This window comes from Bos indicus x Bos taurus, chromosome 17 (assembly GCF_003369695.1).
Source record: "Bos indicus x Bos taurus breed Angus x Brahman F1 hybrid chromosome 17, Bos_hybrid_MaternalHap_v2.0, whole genome shotgun sequence".
In the NCBI taxonomy this organism is placed as follows: Eukaryota; Metazoa; Chordata; class Mammalia; order Artiodactyla; family Bovidae; genus Bos; species Bos indicus x Bos taurus.
Genome location: NC_040092.1, coordinates 3,402,123 through 3,426,241, shown reverse-complemented (window position 1 = coordinate 3,426,241; position 24,119 = coordinate 3,402,123). Strand labels below are relative to the sequence as shown.

Sequence of the window (24,119 nt, the reverse complement as noted above, 5' to 3'; positions counted from 1 at the left end):
CCGGCAGTCCAGATGGGGCACTGCCAGAGTCAAATGGAAGCTGTAAGGATGGCCCGGCCTAGGTTATAAGCCAGGCTGCTGGCAGAGCCACACTGGGGGTCCCCGGCAGCTCTGCCCACAAGCCCGCCAGGTAAAGCCGTGGCCCCTCCACTCAGGCCCCACAGACGCTTAGACACTGGTTTTCACCTCCGGGGCAGACTGCAGCAGGAAATAAGTCACGCTGGGGGTGCACTGAGCGCTTTGTGTACCACACACACCTGATACTAGCGAGTCTCTAAAGCACTGTCACTGAACCCACCACAGGGGCCTGGGACAAAGGTGCCAGAATTTCCACTCTCAGCTCACATGTGAGGAAGCATTTCACAGAGGAAAGGTCTCCAGGCTGGAACGTGGGGTCCACGGACATCCAGAGGGGTCTGGCAGTGACCGGCCCCTCTCAGTGAGAACCGAGGGCTGGAGCACAGGGTACAAGGTGGCCCTTCTCCAACCCCAGGAAAGCTCGTGAACACAGGACTCAATTGGCTGCACAACTCCAGCTGTTTATTAACAAATGCTTCCCCACCCTCTGCCCATCACACATGGGGCCAACCGAGTGTGGGGGAGGGGGTGCGGAAAGCCAGGGTGAATGGGAGCGGTCAGGGAGAGGCAGGTCGGGCTCCCCCACCCCCATCCCGTGGCCCTTGGCTCCTGGGAGCCTGACGTCTGGCCAGAGAAGCCTCTCCTCTGCACAGACCTGCTGGGAGCGCTATCCAAGGGAGGCCGGGGCTGCCCGTGGGCCCCGCCAGAGAGTGTGAGCGGAGGCCAGGGCCGGCAGAGGGGGGAGGGGGCTGACAACATGTGGTCCAGGTCCGTCACCACGCCCAGGCCCTCCGGTGCCTGTGCCCAGTCCTGCTGCCGCGAGCTGGCCTCGCCTGATGAGAAGCCGCTGCCGCTCACAGCGCCCGCACCTTCTTGGCCTTCTTCTCTGATCTCACAGCCTCGTCGTGAGCTTTCCGCTTCTCCGCCAGTTTGTTGGCCTGCAAGGAGGAAGGGGAGGATTAAGCTGTGATGGGGGGGAGGAGGGTGGGAAGGGGACTCCCTTTTCTCCTAATCAAGGCCACCCCTTAAAAGCAGAGCTTCCAGAAAAGCTAACGGGCAAATTGTCACGGGGAAAAAGCAAATTGATCCAAAGAGCCTCAGGTGAGGAACCGGGTCTTCACTCTCCCTTTATGACTCTGTTACTTCACAGGCCACCAGCAAGCCAGGTGGACCACAGGCTCCCAGGGCTGAAGGCCACTGCCCCATTGACCCGCTTCGCATGGGGATGCAAGGGCCTTTCAAACCTTCACCAGAAGCTGCTGGAGGGGTTGGCCTGGAGCAGTCTTTTGCCTGGGCCATTTGACATGATCTATTTCCAAAACAGGCAGATCTTTCCTCCTGGCAATTACATGCCTAAGAATTTATCCTGCAGACAGACACTTGGAAGTAAGACGGAGAGGTGCTCAAGAATGTTTTCTGAGAATGACCAGAAAAGGGAGACAGTCTAATCCTGTCAGCAGGCACTGTATGATGCCATGGACAACTCACACTAAATGAGAAACACAGCAGAATGATCTTCAAGCAGACCAGACCCTGGAGATACTCTGGGTTTGAATCCAGCCGCCACCCCAAAAAAGCAAGCATTAAAATAAAGAGAGTCTCAGGAACGTTTTGGTTTCCCAGGGCACATAAAAGTTCTGTTTATGCTCTGCTGTTGTCTATTAAGTAGTGTGTAGTAGCATCATTCATTAAAAAAGACTTCACTGCTGAAAAAATACTCCCCACCATCTGAGCCTTCAATGAACTGTAGTCCTTTAGTGATGGTAACATCAAAGAACATTGATCACACATACTACAACAAATAATAATAATGAAAAAGTGTGAAATATTGTGAGAATTACCAATGTCACTGGTGACAGAGAAACATGAAACGAGAAAATACTGGGAAAATGGTACTAAACAGACTTGCTCCACATAGAGCTGCCACAAACCTTCCGTTTTTAACAAACACTGCATCTGTGAGGCACAGTAAAGCGAAGTGCTGTATGTATAGCACATGTGTGCGTGCTGAGTCGCTTCAGTCATGTCCAACTCTTAGTGACCCCATGGGCTGTAGCCCACTAGGCTCCTCTGTCCATGGGATTCTCCAGGCAAGATTACTGGAGTGGGTTGCCATGCCCTCCTCCAGGCTGTATGGCATGATGCCCCCCAAATAACACCCGTGTGTTAGTACATGCACAAAAGAAAACTGGGGGTCTGTTACTACAGATCACTGTAAAGGCCATGAGGTGTGAGCCACCTTCCCACCCATTCAAGTTCTGGTGTACACAGTACTCTCTTAAAAATTTTTTTTTTGGCCCAGAGTCCGCCCAGGAGAGCCCACAGGCCTGGAAGCTCATCTGTGAGGCCCCATCTGGAGCCTCAGGTTGGCGGGGTGGGGCGGGGAGACTCACCTCGCGGATTTTGCGCTTCTTGCCGAACATGATCTTGTTGTAGAGGTACTTCTCCCGCTTCTTCATCATCATGATGGCCAGGCGCTTAGCCTCGCTCTCCTCCTCCTGGGCCAGCCGCTGCTTGTCCTCCAGCTTCACTGTGCCTGCCATCACCCTGGGCTTCTGGGGACACAGGAAGACGCTGCTGGGGACAGGCTGACCCCACACTCCACCTCCAGCCCCCTCTGGCTCCCACCCTCCTGGCACCAAGACGGCTGGGGGTGGGCGTGGGGCCGCTTCCTGGGCTGAGACCCTGGTCCACACCCCGGTACCTTCCCCTCCAGCCTCTGCTCCTCCGGGGCGGTTAGCCGGGCCTCCGTCTTCCCCTCCAGCTTCCGCTCCTCCGGGGCGGTTAGCCGGGCCTCTGTCTTCCCCTCTAGCCTCCGCTCCTCCAGGGCGGTTAGCCGGGCCTCTTCCTCCTTCTCCGAATCAGCCTCCATGTCCTCCTCCTCCTCTTCTTTTTCTCCCTCTTCCTCACCATCACCGTCATCTTCCTCCTCATCCTCCTCCTCAGATTCATTCAAGTTTCCTACAAAGAACCAAGAATTCTGTACCCTGGGGGTCTGCTCTTCCCCTCGCGGTGTGAGAACCTGCACCCATACAGACCTTCCAGGGGCAGAGCAGGGCTGACTCAGCCACGGCCCCCTGGCACCTCCCCCCGGGCCCAGCTGCCTTCAGAGCAAGCTCCAGGCCCCCCACCCCTCAGCTCTGCTGCCTCCCACAGAAACTTCCAGACCATTCTGCTCAGTTGCCCTGGACATCAAGTGACACGAGACTCCAGGACACAACACCTCCTTCTCCTAAGCCATGTTACTCCAAGGAGGGGTTACAAGGTTTTGTGTCCCCACTGACTGCCCAGTTCTCTGGAAGGTGCCACCTCCGTAGCCAACCAGGGAAATAGCCAGCTGAGCCCCGGGAGCCGAGGCCAGCCTGGAGGAGCCTGCCCAGCCCGCCCGGTCCAGCCTCCTCCACGCACCTGCATGCTCGCCCCGCTGCAGGGCCAGTAGCTTTAGTTTCTCCGGGGGCACATAATCTCCTTCCTTCTCTGTCACGAAGGGTGAGAGGTGTGGGGGCAGCTGCACCCCAGGGAAGTAGTCTGCCACGGGGAGGAGGAGCTGGGCATTCACTGAGTCAAACACCCACTGGGGCTGCACATAGTACCTGGCACAGGGCAAGAGTGGAGAAGAGTCACGGGGCCCCCGAGGACCCGGCTGCATCTGCAGGGCCCTGGACGCAGACCTCTGCCCCCAGAAACCCAAACACACGGAGGAAGAGGGCCTCGGGGGCCTACCTGCCAATGACCGGGGTCTGCTGCCCAGGCCGGTCGACAATCTGGTGGGTGATGCTGGGGTCTGTGACGTCATAGGTGGCCCCGATGCACAGAGATTTGTCCCAGGACACGATCCCCCCAAAACTCCTACAGGCACAGGGGGAGCCCACAAGGGTCCTCAGGCACAAGCTCACCCTCCCAGGACACACCTGTTCACTCCCCCAGGGTCCCCAGTCCAGAGCGGGACCCGGCCGGCACGGGCAGGCCCCCACCTGATGACGAAGGCCAGGGCCTCGCGGGGCACCTCGCGGTTCAGGAAGAACCTCAGGCCCTCGAAGAGCTTCTTGTGCTTCTCCTGCGCCTCCAGCTCCTTCCTGCGGTCCTCCTCCTGCGCCGCCATCTCCTGCCGAGAGGAGGGGCTGCTCACGCTGTTGGGCCCGCCCGCAGCCCCATGGGAGGCAGAAGCTGGAGACAAGCCCCTCCCCAGCTTCCTCCTAAACCCCTCAGGGCCCCCAGCCCGCCTCCAGAAGGCCGCACAGCGCTCACCCCATCAGCAGGAAACTCGTCCGCCTCAGCTTCCTCCTCCTCCGTGGGCACCACCACGCGGGCCAGACTGGCACTGAGGGCGGCCAGTTTCTGTGGAAAGAAGCGGGGCTGTAGAGACGCTGCTCGCGGGCAGGGGTGAGGGCAGAGTGGGGAGGGAGAGCACTGACCACTCTGGGACAGCCGTCAGTGGGCTTGGGTTCTGGGGGACGCAGGGCCAGCGCTAGAAGCCCCTCTCACCTCCAGAGAGCTCTCCGAGTTCAGCGCGTAGGCATCCTCGCTGGTCTTCGCTTCTGTGTGAACCTGACTCTCGAGCTTGGAAACGGGGTGGGGGTACGGTCAGAGGAAGGGGAAGCCCCAGCCCCCACCAGCCCCCACCTCCCTGCGGGCAGAGAGGCTGGGCCTACCTTGGGCGGGTAGTGCAGGTTGAGAGACTGGTAGAGGCGGAAGTTGACGAAGCCCAGCAGGGTGGTGTAGAACTCGGTGAACGTGGCCATGACCCTGTAGTCCACGTCTGTCGGGTGCTGCGGACACCGCAGGTGTGCAGGCAGTGTCAGTGCAAGGAGCACACGGACAACCACCCGGGATGGCGGCTCTGGCTGCCTGAGGACCAGGAGGGCCCTCGGGGCCGCCCTGCCTTCAGACCTCGGCCCCTTGGGAAGAGTCCAGGGGGCCCCACCCAGGAGCATCCTGGGTACCAGTCAGGCTCTGGACAAAGGTCCCAAGGGTTGTCCTGGAGGCCAGAGCCAGATCCCCGCTAGTGGTGAGAAAGGGAAGCCTTTGTCTTGAGGTGCTCAGGACTGGCTGATGCCCACTGCCCCCTCACTCTGCAGGTCAGACTTCATCCCTGCAGAGGTCGCTCACGCCTGCTCCACTGCCCAGCTCACAGTTTTCATTTACTGTCTTCTCTGGGGCTAGCCCGTGAGCACCTGGGGGCCAGTTGGGCAAGGCGGCCCTGAAACAGCCCACCTGCCTGGGTGGGGGCAGTTGGGGCAGTGGGCGGATGGCACACTGCACCCACAAGCCCTGGTGGGACCCTTGGGACCAATACTCAGAATCTAATGACCCTGCCTCAGGCCCAAACCAAAGGCACAGCCCAAGGACCCAGGATAGGCCGCGGCCACCTGGCCCAGCCTCAGGGTGCTCTTGAGAAATGCTACCTGCCTGGGCAAAAACACAGAGCACAGTCCCACCTGCCCCCACAATGATACCTCGGTCCTTCCAGAGGCCTGGGGGCATGTGAGCAGCGACTCTCCCACGGCCCGAAAGCCCCCTGAACCCCACTACCTGCCTGGGTTCTGCTGCTGGGAGCCCAGCACTGGCTGTGTGCGGGGGTGGGGGGGCCATGAGGGCCCCAGCTCTGACCCAGCCCGGGGCCCCCATCCTCCTGCTGGGCGGAGGCAGTGTCAGTGAGCTCGCCAGAGAGGAAGGAAGAAGGGGAGGCCTGTGCCCTCCCCCGTGCCCCCAGCGCCAGCTGTGTGGAGGCCAGCCACCATAGGGCCCTATTCACCCCCGCGGGACAGACAAAGGCCAGTCTGAGCAGCGCGGGGGTGGGACATCAGAGAGCAGGAAGGAGAGGGCTGAGGAAGGAGGGCGGGTGGGCAGGAAGGACGGTGGAGAGGAGGGATGGGGCAGGGCATAAACAGGGAAGAGCACAGACTTGCACACGCCGGCCCCCAGAGCAGACACAGGGGCTGCTGGGGGCCAAGCACCTCTTACCCATGGAGGCTGCCGCTGATCCCCACTGCCGGGCCTCAGAGGGCTTCTGGCCAGCAGCCCCCCAGCCCAGCCCAGAGTAAGGAGCAGGGAGGGGCCCAGCGGACCCCGACTATGAGCTCAGGCTGGAGCACCCACTCCCCGGCCAGCAAACCCGCCATCTAGCCAGGTCTCTGATGAAGCAGGAAGCAGGCCCCACACGGGCCCACCGCACGAGAAATCAGTTGTGACCCTATAGGGCTGACAACCCCCATCTGGAGACCAAGTCAGCATTTCCCCTCATGGATCCTGCCCCAAACCGCCCCCCCCCCCCCCCCCCGCAGTCTAAAAGACAGAGAAAGCAGAGTGAGGACTCCAAGGGTCGGAGGCAGGCTGGGCTCTGCGTAAGGCCGTGCACACAGGCGCACTCGGCCTGGCCGCTGCTCACTCTTCTTTCTGCGATCCCTGAGGACCAGGCGCTGTGAGAGCTATTCTCCCTCAAATCCTCATGACAAAGGCTTAGAAGTGCAGGCCCCTTATTAAACGTGGCACAGAGAGGTGGAGGAACGTGCTGAGGCCAACCAGCGAGCAGGTACGGCAGTCAGGCTGGCTCAGACTCTTTTTACCACACACTCCCCCTACCCTCACCACCCCATCCGGCCGGCACTCAAGACCCCAGCTGGCTCTGCAGGACAGGACGATCCCCTTCCCGTCCACTCCCTCTAGGAACTGGAGAGGGAGCCACGGCCCGCACAAACCCTCCCCGGGGGAACACTCACGTCGTGGGAGAAGGTGTAGGGCGTGATCCACACGATCGGCTGGCCCAGCACCTCGGCCTGGTAGTAGATGCCTTTGATGGACAGGAAGACCTGCGGAGGAGCGGGACGGCGTGAGGCCCCCGGGCGGCGGCGGCGGCGGCGGCGGCGGCGGCGGCGGCGGGGGGGGGGGGGGGCGGGGGGGCGGGGGGGCGGGGGGGGGGGGGCGGGGGGGCGGGGGGGCGGGGGGGCGGGGGGGCGGGGGGGCGGGGGGGCGGGGGGGCGGGGGGGCGGGGGGGTGGGGGGGTGGGGCCCCGCCGGCGGCCCGGCTCACCTTGCGCAGGGCGCGGGCAGCGATGACGTAGTGCATGAACTCCACGGCCAGCCGGCGGCACAGCTGGATGGTGTGCACGTGGCACTTGCCGGTCCGCGGGAAGGTGGAGAAGAGGAAGCACATGGACAGGGCATCGTCCAGGTCCCGCAGGGCATCGACGAACGTGGGGTACCTGCGCGGCCGGGGGGCGGCGCTCACGAGGCCGCTCCGCCTGGGCTCCCGGGGGGCCTCCGACCCCGCTGCCCCCACCTGTCAGCCACCCCAGAGGCCCCATTCCCCACGCCAGGCCCGGCCAGGCCACCACCATCTCCTGGACGGGGAGCCGGGCCACGCCCCGGGGCTGGCAGCACCGGCTTCCCTGTGGCCTTGGGAGGAACCGCGGAACCAGGACGAGCCCGCTTAGCTCCGAGGGTCAGGAGGGGCGCCGGGCCTTCAGACACAGCCCGAGACAGAGGAAAGGCCTGCGGGGGCCTCTCGCGAGACAACAGGAGAGGCGCTCGGCTTCCGGGTTCAGAGGCCCGCGCCTCGGTCAGCCCCTGGACGTTTCCAGGTCCCCTCAATCTCCACCTCACAGACCACCCCCACCACCGAGCCCTTCCTAGAAACACCACCCGCCGCTCATTCTTGAGCCACGGCTGAGGAGGGGTGCCGCAGACGGGAGCGCCATCACACTGCCACCTGGTGCGCCTGTGAATCCAGACACCTGCTTTTTCTCGTGCACCTTTTTGTTTGCATTCCTTCCACAGGACAGCCGTGTCACACTCGCCAGCTCTCTGTTAGCGGAGGACCCGCTCGGAGCAGGAGCTGTTCTTGGGCCGCCCAGCTTGCGGCCGCAGGGCTGGGGTGAGAACGCCTGCCGTCGAGCTCCCAGGCTGGGGCTGCTGCTCAGCTGGCTGGCCCAGGGCTGGCCTGACTAACAAGACCAAGTCCATCCGGCCCGGAGCTGAGTGCTCCCGGGCCAACAGCCCCCAAGAGAAAGACAGACGTTCAGGGAGCCCTGGGTTTCTGAATCTCACCACAGCTGCCACTTTGGGCCAGGTTGTTCTGGGTGGTGAGGGCTGCCCTGTGTGCCACAGGGGGCTGGGCAGCATCTGTGGCCCCTAAATACTAGGAGACCCCCCTGCCATCCTAGTCATGAGAACCGGAAGTGTCTCCAGACACTACCAAGCGTCCCCCCAATTTAGTCAGTGACGGAGGGGGACCGTGGAGAAGGATGGGCAAGAAACGGCTGACATCAGAGGCGTCGAGCCACACTCCCAGGGCTGACCGTGCACGCGTGCGCCCCAGGACCCTGGCTCTCTCACCAAGATGCACTTGCTGTTTGCTCCTCCTGAACTACACTTCCCCTGGCTGTCTCAGGCCTGCCTGCAGACACCTGCTCTGACCAGCCTGTAACTCACGCGTCATCCGGCTCCCTTCACAGAGAGCATCCCCATGGCACTCGTGTGGACTTGCAACCATTAGAACAACATGGGGCTGTTTCCTGGCTCTGGGGGTGGGGTCTCGGCTGCGTTCCCCTCTGTGCCCCCAGCGCCAGGCCACAGCTCCGCTCACCGCTCCTTGACGATGTGGTCGAGCTTGTAGTTGGGCTTGTTGTCCTTCAGACGCTCCACCGTGTTCCACTCACTCTTCCCATAGGCCTTCCGCAGCTTCCGGACGAACACCTGGGGGAGGAGGAGACCGCTGATGCGGGCCAGAGGCTCCTGGACAGCCCTTCTGTGGGGGAGGGATGCTTGGCTTTGGGGGGACTCCCAAGGCCACCAGAAGCCAACCACGGCTGTCTGCCGGCACCATCTGCCCCCTCGGCCACCTCCACGGAGCAGCAAACCCAACCCAGCCTGCCACACTGTTGATGGGTGAACAGGGATAAGCACTCAGATGTGCGACTCCACATGTTTACATGAAAGTCTGACATTTTCAGCCCTATTTTCCAACCAAAAAGTGAGGCAGGTCAGGGCCAGGAGATCAGGCCAGAAACACCAGCCCGTGTGTCTGTGAAAACAAGCCATGTGCCCACGTGTGGGGCTGGGCCACAGGAGGAAACACACTTGAGGCCAATGGTGGCCCCGGGAAGTCCTCTTCACTGACCAGCTGGCGCCCTCTGAGCACTTCAGGGCAGGCCTGTCCTCTGTGCTCCCCAGATGCTCGGAGGCCCCCTCCACTGTGGTCGTGAGCAGTGACCAGTCCCACGAGGGGCCCACTGTCGTGAACTCAGGCCACAAACCCCAGCTGCACCTTGGTGGGCTCTGCGGAGAGGGCCACCAGCAGCTGCACCCCTCAGCCTGGCCCTGTCGCTCGGCAAAGGCTACAGTACCAGCAGTCTACTTTCAATTATTTGTGTTTGGTATAATTAGATCTCTACTTTCTCTATGGTATTTAAGCATTTAATGGTTTCTATTTGTGGAATGAAAAGCCTGATCTCCTGGGAGCAATTTCAGAAAGAACCTGAATCAGATGGGGTTCTTTGAGCAGAAAATACACCAGAGAGACCCCGAAAGACTACAATCTTTGCCTCACAGGCAATTAATTTACTTTTTCCCAAAAGAACTAGGGGAAAGGTATGACAAGTAAAGTGTTAATCATTGGCCAGATTCTGTGTAAATGATTTCCACACAGAAAGAGCTCAGTCAATTCCCCCGACACAATTTGGAGGTAGAATTACCTCATCCTTTGTAGAGACTTGCTCACAGAGATCAAACAACCTGCCCGAGATCAGTGTTAGCAGGTCTCCAGAGAACTGGGAAGGGCCCCCTGCAGGCCCCGGAGCCCAGCCTCACCTTGTACTCTCGGAACTTGTTGACGATGGGTTCGTGGAGGAGGAACTTGATATCTTTGATGAGGTAAAAGGTTCGGGCTGCCGTGGAGCCCTTGTTAACCTTCTTCTTGTGTTTGGGTTCATGGGGATAAATGCCCTTCAGGATGCACAGACGCCTGGAAGACAAATGCCATTCCTTCTATCAGCAAACATGCTGAGCACTGGCCATGCTGGGCCTGGAAAACCACAGTGAACAAGAACACAGGAGCCCTGCCCTTGGGAAAGCTCACATCCTCAGGTAGGAGCCTGACCGTCACAAGTTCCTGACAAACACATGCAAAATGTCCGAGGCACCAGAAAGGAGACCAGCAGGAATACGGACAGGGGCCAATGCAGGTACCTCTTTTACAAGGGGAGCCAAGAAAGGCCTTGCTGAGAAATCAGTGTTTCAGCCACACACAGGCACACCTTGTTTTATTGTGCTGCATTTACTGCACTTCACATATACAGCCTTTTAAAAAAAAAAAAAAATTGGAAGTTTGAGCAACCCTGCATTCAGCAAGTCTATCAGAGCCAACATCTGCTCACTTCGTGCCTCTGAAACATTCTGCTAATTCTCATAATATTTCAAACTTTTCCTCATTATTATATTTGCTATGGTGATCTGTGATTAGTAATCTTTGATGATGCTATTACAATCAATTTTAGGGCATCACACTGGTCTAAGATGATTAACTTAATCAATAAACGCTGTGCATTCTGGCTGCTCCACCCAACTGGCTACTGCCCAGTCTCTCTCCCTCTCCCCAGACCTCCCTACTCCCTGGGACACAGCATTGATATTAGGTCAATAAATAACCCTACAATGGCCTCTAAGTGTTTCAGTGTTTAGAAGGAAGAGTCCCACGTCTCTCACTTTAAATCAAAAGCTAGAATGATTAAGCTGAGGAAGAAAGGGGTGTTGAGACCTGAGACAGATTGAAAGCTAGGCTTCTTACACCACAGTCACTCAAATTGTGAATGCAAAAGAAAAGCCCTCGAGGGAAATTCAAAGCGCTACTCCAGTGAACACACGAATGATAAGAAGGCAAAATGGTCATACTGCTCACCTGAAGTCGGCCAGGCTCAGCTGCAGCTTCTTCCGGGCTTTATTTCGGGTGATGTAGTTGGTGGCAGAACCTCGTTCATACTTGGGGAGGAAAATCAATTCTCCATTAGCAATGGCTGCAGTGACGGACAGCCACTTCTGGACATTCCTCATGCAAAAGGCGACGACTGCTCTGGATTCGTGGCCAAGAGGCCGCGGGGAGGGAGCGTGCCCGCACGGCCCTTACAGCTGTCAGCACGGAGGGCACACATATCTGTGTGATGCAGGCACCGCGAGGTTGCTGTGGAGCAGGTGCCACGCCAAGCCCTTGGCAGTAGCTCTAATATCGACCATGATGATTGCTGACTTGCACGCTACTTCATTTAATCCCCACAACACTGTGAGGTGGGTGCCGTTAAAATTCTCATTTCACACGGGGGGAAAACAGGCTCAGAAAAATAACGAACCTGGGTCCACAGCTTTCTAAGAGCTGGGGCTGCATTCAGACCTAGGTCCCAGTCCAGAGCCTGAGTGCCTCGTCCACTAAGCCAGGGTTCTCAACTTCTTTTTCGTTCTAACCACCCTTTCCACCACTGGAGGCCTTGTTAGACCTCTTCTCCCCTTTCATCACCCTCTCTCACAGCCTCCCAAAATGTTAACACCATAGGTATACTACAGATCTCTTTAAGTAATGTGGTCCTTCAGAGGGGCACACATCATTGTAATATCTAACATGTTCCCCAACCAATTCCTGTTCCCTTGAAGATGACACTGTCTGGTTGAAAATGCACAATCTAGGCCACACGGCCTCCTTCCTTCCCCAGTCATTCATTCATTCAGCAGACAATCGTAAGACCTATGCTATGTTCCAAGTGTTTATTTAGCTAGACGCTAGGAGGGTAATACAAAAGGCCTGGTCTCTACCTGCCCTCTGGACCATATGGTCTTGTGCAGTCACCTGGGTGTGTGCAGCACTAGATGCGGCCTCACGCAAAGCTCTGTAGCCCAACAGACCAGCAGCACACTGTACCAGCTCCCTAATGTAACCAAGCACATCCTTTCCCAACGAGGTCTTCTGCGGGATTATAACAGGATAGACCTCCATGGCCAGGTCCAGCTCTAAAGGGATAAGCCCGGAGCCTCCTAACGGGTATGTTATGACTAACCCCAAAGTCACAAAACATGCCCTGCCTTCATTCACAACCTTAGACATTTATTACCTGTCTACTGGGGATCAGGCCCATGCCAAATCCTGGGGACACAAAGATGACTTTCTGCTTTTGTTAAAACTGTTTTCCACTGCCCTATGCCATACTGTCACCATTCTTGTCCTTCAAATCTTAAGGAGATAATCAAAGATAACTGGGGTGACTTTTCTCCCCGGGTGTACAGGGGGATGGATTCTGCACTTGGGGCTGTTAGGTGCTACTGGCACCTAGTGGGTAAGAGGTCAGGAACACTGCTAAACATCCTACAAACACACAGCGTAAGCCTCCCCACAACAGTTATCTGGCTCAAATGTCAAATTTTAAATGTCACAGCCTTAAAAATTGTCATGATCCACTGACATGTCTCCATCTGTGTCTCAAGCTCAGGTTTGCTATCTTGTATCTTTATAGCTCCAGTTGCAAGCACTTTCTAGGTGCTCAAGGCCTGCTGGGTTAAAAACAAATTGGCAGTCAGGACCTGCCTGGGTGGTCCCATGGTTAAGGCTCCATGCTCCCAATGCAGGGGGCCCAGGTTCGATCCCTGGTCAGGGGACTAGATCCCACATGCAACTAAGAGTTCACTGCTGCTGATGCTAAGTCGATTTAGTCGAGTCCGACTCTGTGCGGCCCCTGGTGGACGGCAGCCCACCAGGCTCCCCCGTCCCTGGGATTCTCCAGGCAAGAACACTGGAGTGGGTTGCCATTTCCTTCTCCAATGCATGAAAGTGAAAAGTGAAAGTGTAGTCACTCAGTCGTGTCTGACTCCTAGCGACCCCATGGACTGCAGCCCACCAGGCCCCTCTGTCCATGGGATTTTCCAGGCAAGAGTACTGGAGTGGGTTGCCATGCGGCAACTAAAGATATCACATTCCATAAAGAAGATTCCTCAGGTTGCAACTGAGACCAGGTGCAGTCAAACAACAACAAATCTGTGGTAGAAACTTTCAAGCTGAAAGAAACAATTGAGGCAACTATATCTTCCTCATCCCCTCTCTAATCTCTTCCTACAACCAAGACGATTCTCCATACAGAAACAAGAACAACTCCTTGAAAAATAAATCACATTCTCTCCCTTTAGTTGATTCTTACTGCACTTTGAATAAAATCGTTTCCTCACTGTGCCTGACAGCCTTGCATGACCCGGTCCCCGTTCAACCCCAACTTCACCGGATGCCCCACTCCTCCCTCGGTTTACTTATTCCTGGGCCATCCTGATATCGTTTGATTTCTTGCACACAATGAACCCTTTCCATCTAAGGACCTTGGCACTTAGACTTCCCCTGCCAGGCTTGTTTGTGACCATTTCATTTGATCGTTTACTTTAGTGTCCAACTTCCCCACAAGAAACTGAACTCCGGCAAGGACCACATCTGGTTGTTTATATCTCCATCCCCAATATCTAGAACAAGGCCTGATTCAACGAAAAAAGGGAGTCACTAGTCTCAGAGACGATGAACTCGACAAAACGGTGAGCTCTATATACGGCTCATCACTTTCAGTAATGAAAAGGCCAGCTCGGCCTGTTTTGGGGTGGAGCTTTGCCTGGTAACCTCAACTCTCTTTCGCAGCTCTACCCCAGGTTTCTTTTTCAGATTTCACAGCGAGTACTGCCGTCCCGGCCCATCATTGGATCCCTTCTGGCTGCTGTCTCCTGTCGTGTTGATCCCAGCCGCTTCTGCACCCACGAGGGTCCAAGGCCGGGGAATCCCCAGGCTCCATCGCTCCCGTCCCCCACCTCCTAGGGCAGCCCCAGCCCCCTGCCCCGGCCTCTCGCCCATCACCTTCTTCTTCTCCAGGCCTCCCATAGCTCCACGCTGGATGGTCTACAGGCGCCGCGCGGACAGACACCGCCACTTCCTCCCACACGTGCCCCGAGTAGGGCCCCGAGGCCCCCACGCCGCCGGCCTTCACGGGCTGCCCAACGAGGTGCCTGAGCGAATCTGGGGAAAGATGGAACATTTCTCCTGAAATTTACAACTAAACCGCCTGAAAAAAAAAATCGCTAAGACTGATCTTTCGGCCTCTTTCCTATCTATGAGCCTCTTACAGGCATTTTTAATGTTTAAGTAAAGGCGGATATTCGGGCGTTTTTATAACCATCCTGATGACGCGCGCTGACGTTTAGAGCCCCGTTGCATGTTGGGATGGAAGGGGGCGGAAGGCTTAGAGGCGGCGCAGCGCCTTCTGGGATGCAGAGGGGAACCGCGTACTGTGGTGAGGGAGCGGGTTGCGTTGTTATGGTAGCGGTTGCTGGGCGTCGTCGGAACTAGTCTCGGGAGTCTGAGAGGCTGCCTGGGCGGTAAATGAGGCTGCTCTCCGCTATTGGCTTTGCCTTGTGTCCAGCGGCTGTTACCGGGTATACGTAGAACACAAGCCGACTTTTTTCCTCACAAAGGTGGAGAGATTCGAGAGGCCGCTTATACTTTCTGAGCCTTAGAAGAGGGTTGAAAAATGACGAAAGCCCAAGCAGAGTTACAGAACTCGTGTTCTGTATATTTTAAATGCCCATTTAGGGACCTCCCTGGCGGCCCAGTTGTTAAGACTCCACAATTCCTCAGCACCGGACGCGGGTTCGATCCCTGGTCGAGGAGCTAAGATCCCGTATGCCACGGGGTGCCACCAAAAAATAAAAATAAAACGCACATTTAACACGTTTGAGCTTTTAATATGTATACACAAATTTCGTGTTGTGTTCTCACAGGATAATTACAAGATTTATACAAATATACCAAGTGGTGTGGTCTGGGAAATAGATAAAATTTGTAAAATTTGATGTTTTCTTTCTTCAAGCTTCTAAACTCCATTTGGATTTTGCCTCAAAATTTTAAATTTGAGGCCCTGTGAATGTGACGTGACCCAAGGTCGTGGTTATAGATGGTCAATCGGGTCCACCTGTTTGCGACCCCATAGACTGTAGCCCACCAGGCTCCTCTGCCCATGAAATTTTCCAGGCAAGAATACTGGAGTGGCTTGCCATTTCCTCCTTCAGGGAATCTTCCTGACCCAGGGGTCCAACCCGTGTCTCCTGCATCTCCTGCATTGGCAGGCAGATTCTTTATCACTGCACCATCCTGGTCGTAGAAGTCACCCTTTAAAGGTAAATACAGACATTAAGCAGGGGCCAGTGCTTGTTTTGAAAACTGTGTGTTTTATTATGTACTTTCTTTTTAAATTGTATTTACTTTGGGCTGCATTGGGTCTTAGTTGTCGCTCGTAGGCTTCTCTCTAGTTGTGGCGCCATAGGTTTAGTTGCCCTGAGGCACACGGGATATTAGTCCCTGACCAAGATTCAAACTTGTGTCCCCTGCATCATGAGCGTGGAGTCTTAACCACTGGACCACCAGGGAAGTCCTCTATCATGTACTTTTTGAAAAATATATTTTTATTTATTTTTGGCTGTGCTGGATCTTCATTGCTGCATGGGCTTTTCTCTAGTTGTGGTGAGTAGGGGCTACTCTCCAACCGTGGTGCATGTGCTTCTCATTTCCGTGGCTTCTCTTGTGGAGCATGGGCCCTAGGGTCTCCGGGGCTTCCGCAGTTGTGTCTCCAGGGCTCTAGAGCACAGGCTCAATAGTTGTGGTACATGGGCTTAGTTGTTTCGCAGCATGTGGGATCTTCCAGGGTCAGGGATAGAACCCATATCTCCTGCGTTGGCAGGCGGTGTTCCTTACCACTGAGCTACCAGGGAAGCCCTAATATATACTTTTAATTAAAGCTAAAATAAAGTAAAAATCTAGTTATTCTACAAACAGCAGAAAATGAATGAAAACTGGATAGGGAAAGGTGACTCAAAGATTTTGCAGGAAATTGCCAGACAGGTGTGAGGAAAACCAGAGTGATGTGGTGCTCACAGCAGAAGACTGAGGAGTGTTCCAGAAAGGGGGCAAGAGAGAGGGAAGAATGACAGAGATTGGTGCCACTATGAAGGATCTAAAGGGTGCAGAGGCGGCGGTCTCTATCACAAGTGTGTATTAGATTATGGCCCACCAGGCTCCTCTGTCCATGGGATTCTCCAGCCAGGACCACTGGAGTGGATTGCCATGCCCTCCTCCAAGGGATCTTCCTGACCTGTCTCCTGAGTCTCCTGCATTGCAAGCGGAGTCTTTACCCGCTGAGCCATCAGGGAAGCCCAGTCTCTATCACATGTCTGTTTAATTCATCAGTCTGATATTTGCAGAAACTGAATTGATTATAGAGAGTGACTGTAGATTACTGTGTACTCAAGCAAGTAATAGCCCTGATCACAATTGCTGTGCTTGAAATTGTTTCATTGCTAGAGCAAATCAGCAAGAATACTGGAGCGGGTTGCCATTGCCTTCTCCAGGGGATCTTCCCAATACAGGGATCAAACCAGGGTCTCCTGTATCGGCAGGTGGATTCTTTACTGACTGAGCCACCGGGAAGCCCTAGGTATATGGTTTCCTGAAATTGATTAAGCAAGTGCATTATTTTCCTTAGACAAGAGGATCAGAGACTTCTCTGGCCGTCCAGTGGTTAAGACTCCGTGCTGCCATTGCAGGAGGCGGATTCGATCCCAGGTTGGGGAACTAAGATCCTGCATACCTTGAGCCCCAAAAAAGAGGATCAGAAACAGTTCTCATCCTCATGGAACTGACAGTAATACTCATCTAGTTTCATGTTGGGGTATGTTTACTGTCCTGCTTTCCGTCATAATATTAGTCTGAAGAGATCTGGATCATGGGAACAGCCCACAGGCGTTACACTGATCTGTTATACTGATACCATGCTGATCAGGCAGGATAAGTAAAGACGGGGCTCTGAAGCAGGTCCTGCCTGCAGAGCAAACAGTGCCCCACTTGGACCACCCGATCCAGCCGACACCGTGCTGTTGCTGGAGTCAGTGGAGGGAAAGAGGCAGCGTGGAGCTTACGGCAAGCCCCAGTGCGGGAATCACAAGGCCGAACTCTGGAATTCTCAGGCAGGTCATGCCATCTGCTGCAGAGATGTATACACCGTTGAAGAAAGCCCTCCTGGCTTGTCACTGAGCCCTGGTAGGAAACAGTTGGGTTTGGGGGGCCAAGTACAGAACTGCCAAATATAAGTTGGATTCTTTTGGACCAAGGCATAAAAGTAAATGGATCCAGCAGAGGTCAATTTAAATTTGCAAAATAAAGCATAAAATTAGTATTACAGGGCTGGTTGAGACAAAATAGAAATCAATCAACTATGATACTTGATAAACCTTCAAAAAGATGATACTAAGATTTTGGTTTCCACTAAGAACAATTAAAATTAAGATGTGAGTGAGTCTTTGAGCAACTGGTAAAATAGCTTCACTTTTAACCTCGTCTCCCAGAAGACCCCCAAGTGGCTTAAAATCAGTAGACCCTCCAGAGCATGGCATGACTTATTTAAGAGCACGAGCAAAAGTACCTGCAAAGTCCACACAAGTGATGAGATGATCATTTTAAAGAAATTCCTCCTTTAAAAAAATAGGCTTTATTTTTTTACAACTTTGTTGTTGTCTAGTCGCTCAGTCATGTCTGACTCTTTTGCGACCCCATGACTGTAGCCCACCAGGCTCCTCTGTCCATGGAATTTCCCCAGAAGAATACTGGAGTGGGTTGCCATTTCCTTCTCCAGGGGATCTTCCAGACCCAGGGATGGAAACTGCGTCTCCTGAATTAGCAGGTGGATTCTTTACCACTGAACCACCAGCGAAGCCTTAGAACAGCTTTAGCTTTACATAAAAATTGAGTAGATAGTACAAAGAGTTCCCACGTACCCCAGAGTCAGTTTCTCTTATTGTTATTACTATTTTTTAAAACTTGTGGGATGTTAGTTCCCTGACCAGGGACCAAACCTGGATGCTTCACGGCAGCAGAAGCGAGAGCATAGAATCTCTTAATAGTAACACCTAACAGTATGGTGTATGTGTTACAATTAATGAACCAATATCAATACTTTATTATTAATATACGTTACTCAGATTTCCTTAATTTAACCTATTATCCTTTTTTTCCCTTCTATTCCAAGACATCGTGTTACATTTAGTTGTCCTGTCTCCTCTTGGCTGTGACAGTTTCTAAGATCTTCTTTGTTTGTGATGACCTTGACAGTTTTGAGGAGTCGTGGTCAGGTATTTTGTAGATGTGCCTTCTTTGGAATTTGTTTTGTTTTTTTTAAACTCATGGTTAAACTGTGGGTTGGAGGAGGACCACAGAGGCGAAGTGCTATTCTCATTACATCCTGACAAGGGTGTGCGCTGTCAACATGATTTATCGCTGTTCATGCTGGCTTTGGTCATTTGGTCAAGGCAGTGCTTGTCAAGTTTCTCCCCGGTAAAGATGCTGTTCCTCCCACCCCCTTTTCACACTGTAATTTTTGGAAGGCAGTCACTCGGAACAGCCCACACTTATGCTTCCCCTCCTTGAAGGCAGAGTATCTATGTTCATTACTGGAAATTGTTCTGCGTGAGAGATTTGTCTCTCACCCATTTGTCTTAGTCTGTCCAAAGGGTATAACAAAATCCCATTAGTAGCTTATAAACAACAAAAATTTACTGCTCACAATTCTGGAGGCTGGAAAGTCCACGACCGAGGGGCGGACAGATTTGGCGTCTGGAGAAGGCCAGCTTTCTGGTTTATAGACAGCCACCTTTTCACTGTGTCCTCACAGAGCTAAAGGAGTGAGGGCTGTCTCTTTCTAAAAAAAAATTTTTTTTAGTTGAAATATAGTTGTTTTACAATGTATTAGTTTCAGGTGTGTAATAAAGTGATTCAGTTATATCTTACTCATGTGCTCAGTCATGTCTGACTCTTTGCGACCCCACAGACTGTAGCCCATCGGGCTCCACTGTCCATGGGATGCTCCAGGCAAGAATACTGGAGTGGGTTGCTGTTTCCTCCTCCTCGGGATTTTCCTGACCCAGAGATCAAACCCTTGTCTCCTGCATATCTTGCATTTGCAGGCAGATTCTTTCCCACTGAGCCACTTGGGGGAAGACCCCAGTTATTTTACATAGATGTGTAAAATATATACATAGTTATTATGTGTATGTATTCTTTTTTAATATATTCTTATTAACATCCTCTTCCATTATAGGTTATTACAAAATATTGAGTATAGTTCCCTGTGCCGTACACTGGGTCCTTGTTGTTTAGCTATTGGGATCTCTTTTATAAGGGGTCTAATCCCTTTCATGATGGCTCCTGATTACCTCCCAAAGGCCCCACCTTCAAAACCCGTGGCATTAGGTATCAATTTTCAACACATGAATTGCGGGGGGTGGGGGACATGCAAACATTCAGTGTATGTCAGTATTTATGTACTGAATCATTTATTTGTATCAGTATGTACTCATGGCTGTTTATTTTTTACTTTGGGTCATAGTCTGCATGCGTGTCTGCTAAGTTGCTTCAGTTGTGTCTGACTCTTTGCAACCCTATGGGCTGTAGCCCGCAAGTCTCCTCTGTCCATGGGCTTCTCCAGGCAAGAATACTGGAATGGGTTGCCATTTCTTCCTCCAGGGGAATCTTCCCCACCCAGGGATCAAACCCAGATCTCCCACATTGCAGGCAGATTCTTTACCAGTTGAGCCACAAGGGAAGCCCAAGAATACTGGAGTGGGTAGCCTATCCCTTCTCCAGGGGATCTTCCCAACCCAGGAATCGAATCGGGGTCTCCTGCATTGCAGGAGGATTCTTTACCAACGGAGCTATCAGGGAAGACCTGGTTATAGTCTGCTGCTGCTGCTGCTAAGTCGCTTCACTCGTGTCCGACTCTGTGCGACCCCATAGACAGCAGCCCAACAGGCTCCCCCGTCCCTGGGATTCTCCAGGCAAGAATACTGGAGTGGGTTGCCATTTCCTTCTCCAATGTATGAAAGTGAGAAGTGAAAGTGAAGTTTCTCAGTCGTGTCCGACTCTTCGAGACCCCATGGACTGCAGCCTACCAGGCTCCTCCATCCATGGGATTTTCCAGGCAAGATTACTGGAGTGGGGTGCCATTGCCTTCTCCCATAGTCTAACATCACTTTATTTTTTTGTTCAAAATATTCCAGCTTTGGCCACTAGGGGGCCCTTTCTGTTTGCTTTTGTATCTTTTTGACATTATCCCTGTGTGTGTGTGTGTGCACGAGTGCATGCACTTCCTTACCTTCTAGCTTTATAAGATGCACCAGACTCATCTTGCATATTTCTTGTCCTAGTCCTGGTGTCAGCCATACTAGGGGAAGTGAAAGTGAAAGTGAGTGCAAGTCGCTCAGTCATTCCAACTCTTTGCAACCCTATGGACTATACAGTCCATGGAATTCTCCAGGCCAGAATACTGGAGTAGGTAGCCTTTCCCTTCTCCAGGGGATCTTCCCAACCCAGGGATCGAACCCAGGTCTCCCGCATTGCAGGTGGATTCTTTACCAGCCGAGCTATCAGGGAAGACCTGGTTATAGTCTAACATCACTTTATTTTATTGTTCAAAATATTCCAACCTGGAATCAGCCTGGTTCCTTTTATATACCAGGGGAACTTGGTTTCTTTAGTTGGAGAATGGTTGCTACTGCTAAGTCACTTCAGTTGTATCCGACTCTGTGCGACCGCGTAGACAGCAGCCCATCAGGCTCCCGCGTCCCTGGGATTCTCCAGGCAAGAACACTGGAGTGGGCTGCCATTTTTATAAACCAAAACCTAGGCACTTGGTAATCTTATTGCCACTGTGGCATCTTTGCTTCTAGACCCTCTCAGCTGACAGAGCAAAACGTTATGTTCGTGTATACTGTTTTGCTGTGTACACATGTGCTCGTCACTAGCTCTGGATGCAACCATCTACGTCTGTATTAAGCTAACCCTGAACTCATACTGATGTAAACACCTCTAACCCATCACCACACGGATCATCCCAGCCTCCTCCCTGTGCTTATCTGTAAACCCCTCTCCAACATTGAAAAACCAGCCCTTTCTCTGCAGTCTGCCATACATTTAATTGTTCAATTCTAGTACATATGTCTACTAGCCTCCTGAGAAACCTGTATGCAGGTCAAGAAGCAACAGTTCAGACTGGACATGGAACAACGGACTGGTTCCAGATTGGAAAAGAAGTACGTCAAAGCTGTATATTGTCACCCTGCCTATTGAACTTATATGCAGAGTACATCATGTGAAATGCCAGGCTGGATGAAGCACAAGCTGAAATCAAGATTGCTGGGAGAAACATCAATAACCTCAGATATGCAGATGACACCACCCTTATGGCAGAAAGCGAAGAGGAACTAAAGAGTCTCTTAATGAAAGTGAAAGAGGAGAGTGGAAAAAGCTGGCTTAAAACTCAACATTCAAAAAACAAAGATCATGGCATCCAGTCCCATCAATTCATGGCAAATAGATGGGGAAACAGTGGAAACTGTGAGAAACTTTATTTTCTTGGGCTCCAAAATCACTGCAGATGGTGATGCAACCCCAAAACTAAAAGATGCTTGCTCTTAGCAAGAAAAGCTATGACCAACCTAGACAGCATATTAAAAAGCAGAGACATTACTTTGCCAGCAAAGGCCCATCTAGTCAAAGCTATGGTTTTTCCAGTAGTCATGTATGGATGTAAGAGTTGGACCATAAAGAAAGTTGAGCACCAAAGAATTGATGCTTTTGAACTGTGGTGTTGGGGAAGACTCTTGAGAGTCCCTTGGACTGCAAGGAGATCCAACCAGTCCATCCTAAAGGAAATCAGTCCTGAATATTCATTGGAAGGACTGATGTTGAAGCTGAAACTCCAATACTTTGGCCACCTGATGAGAAGAACTGACTCATTGGAAAAGACCCTGATGCTGGGAAAGATTGAAGGCGGGAGGAGAAGGGGACGAAAGAGGATGAGCTGGTTGGATGGCATCACCAGCTCAATGGCCATGAGTTTGAACAAGCTCTGGGAGATGGTGAAGGACAGGGAAGCCTGGCGTGCTGCAGTCCATGGGGTTGCAAAGAGTCGGACGCGGCTGAGCTCCTGGACAGCAGCAACAGCAGTGTCTACTAGCAGCGGAGTTATCAATCCTTGCCCTCGTGATGCAGTGCCTATGTGCGGGTCCGTTTACCTTTATTCTTACAGACCTCACTGGCTATAGAAGTTTCTGAAGTCAGCACTCTTTCCGCCACTCTTTTTGAAATATTTACTTATTTATTCGGCTGTCCAGGTCTTGGTTGTGGCACAGGGCGTCTTTGATCTTCACTGTGGCGATGCGGGGTCTTCAGTTGCAGCATGCAAACTCCTAGTTGTGACGTGTGGGATCTAGTTCCCTGACCAGGGATGGGACCCGGGCCTCCTGCATTGGGAGCAGGGTCTTAGCCACTGGACTGCCTCCTCTATCTCCTTCTTCTCCCTTAACATGTTTTCTAATTTTTTGTGCAACCCACATGTGTTACTTACATCATTTTTATAATTTAAGATTAATTATGAACATCTTTCTACGTTAAATGGGCTCTAAGATTTTAATGTGAAGGTGAGGATGTTAGTTGCTCAGTCGTGTCCGATTCTGGGACTCCATGGACTGTAGCCCGCCAGGCTCCTCTGTCCATAGATTCTCTAGGCAAGAGTACTGGAGCCATTTCCTTCTCCAGGGGGTCTTCCCAACTCACTTTTAATTACGAGAATGGATATCCCGTATGTGACCATACAGTCATGCATTTGTTATATTCATTCTCCTCGTGCCACCATCATGCATATATTTTTTCACCATTTTTTTTAAATTGAAGTATAGTTGACGTACAATGTCGTATAAGTTTCAGGGGTACAACATAGTGATTCAAAAATTTTAAAGGCTGTACTCCATGTTTAGTTCTGACAAAATACTGGCTGTATTCCCTGTGCTGTGCAATGTTTCCTGGTTCATAGATACAATGTAACTTTCTTTCCCTGTTGGATTCCTTCTTAGGCTGTGTCCTAGCCCAGTCATTCTGAGACCACTAAGAACACTTTAACCTAACAGAATCAGCTCAATTGATCCACTGAGATGAGGTGGAGGAACTGTGGGGGTCTGACCACACAAAGAGAAAGGTTATTACAGGATTTGGGTGAAGGGTTGGGTTAGGTAAAATGTAAACCAAACAGTATTTTTAGTTTTAATTGTTTTGGCCACATGCATTGGGGATCTTAGTTGCCTAACCAGGGATGGAACCCGCACCCCAAGCGAGGAGTTTTAACCACTGGACTGCCAGGGAAGTCCCAATCAAGCAGTATTTTGGTGGGTTTAACACAGCGCAGGGCTGCATGAGAAGGGTCAGCTTGAGGTCTGGACAGCAAAGTATCCTGTTTACCTGAAAACTACAAAGTTGAGGCAGGCAGGGACTGCTGAGTCCGGAAAATACATACTGGAGCAGCTTCCCTTGCCAAAGGGACTTGGCGCCTCCGATACTGTCTTTCTTACTAACAATTTCAAACAGCAAATTACTGATGGTTTGTGATTTTAGGGGGAAAAAGAAATCCCGGTAAAAAAAGTAATAGTCACTCAAACAGCATGGTTACTGGGACACTTTACAGCTGTGATGTGACCTTGGGAGAAGTGATGCTTCCTGTTTATGTCGCAGCTGGCTGTGTCTGTGCCTGCCTGATGCCCAGACACGCAAACTTTTACCTGCCCGTTCCAAGCCAGTGTTTACTTTCTCGGCTTGTTGCTGTTGTTTAGTCGCTCAGTTGTGTCCAACTCTTTTGCGACCCCATGGACTGTAGCCCGCCAGGCTTCTTTTGTCCATGGGATTCTCCAGGCAAGAGTACTGGAGTGGGTTGCTATTCCCTTCTCCAGGGGATCTTCCCTACCTAGGGATCAAACCCATGTCTCCTGCATTGACAGGTAGATTATTTACCCCTGAGCCACCTGGGAAGCCACGTTCCCAGCTCCAGACCCCCCAGACAGAAGTCCTGAACCAAACGATTATCATTTCCTTTTTCACTTCCCCTGACCGCATTACCTAAAACATTCCACCCCCAGTCAGTCGGTCTATTTCTACTATTTATGGAAATG

General features: G+C 52.7%; 1 protein-coding gene across 3 annotated transcripts; it reads right to left on the bottom strand.

Moving 5' to 3' along the window:
* Nucleotides 1-514: 514 nt before the first annotated feature.
* PES1 (pescadillo ribosomal biogenesis factor 1) lies at nucleotides 515-14,047 on the bottom strand. Of its 3 annotated transcripts, XM_027566306.1 has the most exons (16): nucleotides 13,939-13,977; nucleotides 10,972-11,051; nucleotides 10,263-10,373; nucleotides 9,885-10,038; nucleotides 8,662-8,771; nucleotides 7,108-7,279; nucleotides 6,798-6,887; nucleotides 4,731-4,847; nucleotides 4,564-4,638; nucleotides 4,327-4,416; nucleotides 4,053-4,183; nucleotides 3,802-3,927; nucleotides 3,487-3,671; nucleotides 2,783-3,039; nucleotides 2,472-2,633; nucleotides 515-1,016 (listed from the first exon to the last, which is right to left on the bottom strand). In XM_027566306.1, the coding sequence occupies exons 6-16, from the start codon at nucleotides 7,228-7,230 to the stop codon at nucleotides 933-935; spliced, it is 1,440 nt and encodes a 479-aa protein (XP_027422107.1). In that variant the 5' UTR covers nucleotides 7,231-7,279; nucleotides 8,662-8,771; nucleotides 9,885-10,038; nucleotides 10,263-10,373; nucleotides 10,972-11,051; nucleotides 13,939-13,977; the 3' UTR covers nucleotides 515-932. The 3 variants fall into 3 exon arrangements, with proteins under 3 accessions (XP_027422107.1, XP_027422105.1, XP_027422106.1); XM_027566304.1 differs by lacking the exon at nucleotides 10,263-10,373 and having other exon boundaries at nucleotides 13,939-14,047; XM_027566305.1 differs by lacking the exon at nucleotides 10,263-10,373 and having other exon boundaries at nucleotides 2,472-2,630; nucleotides 13,939-14,047.
* Between the last annotated feature and the right edge of the window lie 10,072 nt (nucleotides 14,048-24,119).

Bases quoted from the DNA above. Each gene is read 5' to 3' on its own strand.
- PES1 (XM_027566304.1), bottom strand. From the start codon at position 13,962: ATGGGAGGCCTGGAGAAGAAGAAG. The intron at 11,052-13,938 runs GTGATGGGCGAG...TTCCTCCCCAAG, and splicing joins GAGGCCTGGAGAAGAAGAAG to TATGAACGAGGTTCTGCCAC. The intron at 3,040-3,486 runs GTGCGTGGAGGA...GGTTCTTTGTAG, and splicing joins GCAGCGGGGCGAGCATGCAG to GAAACTTGAATGAATCTGAG.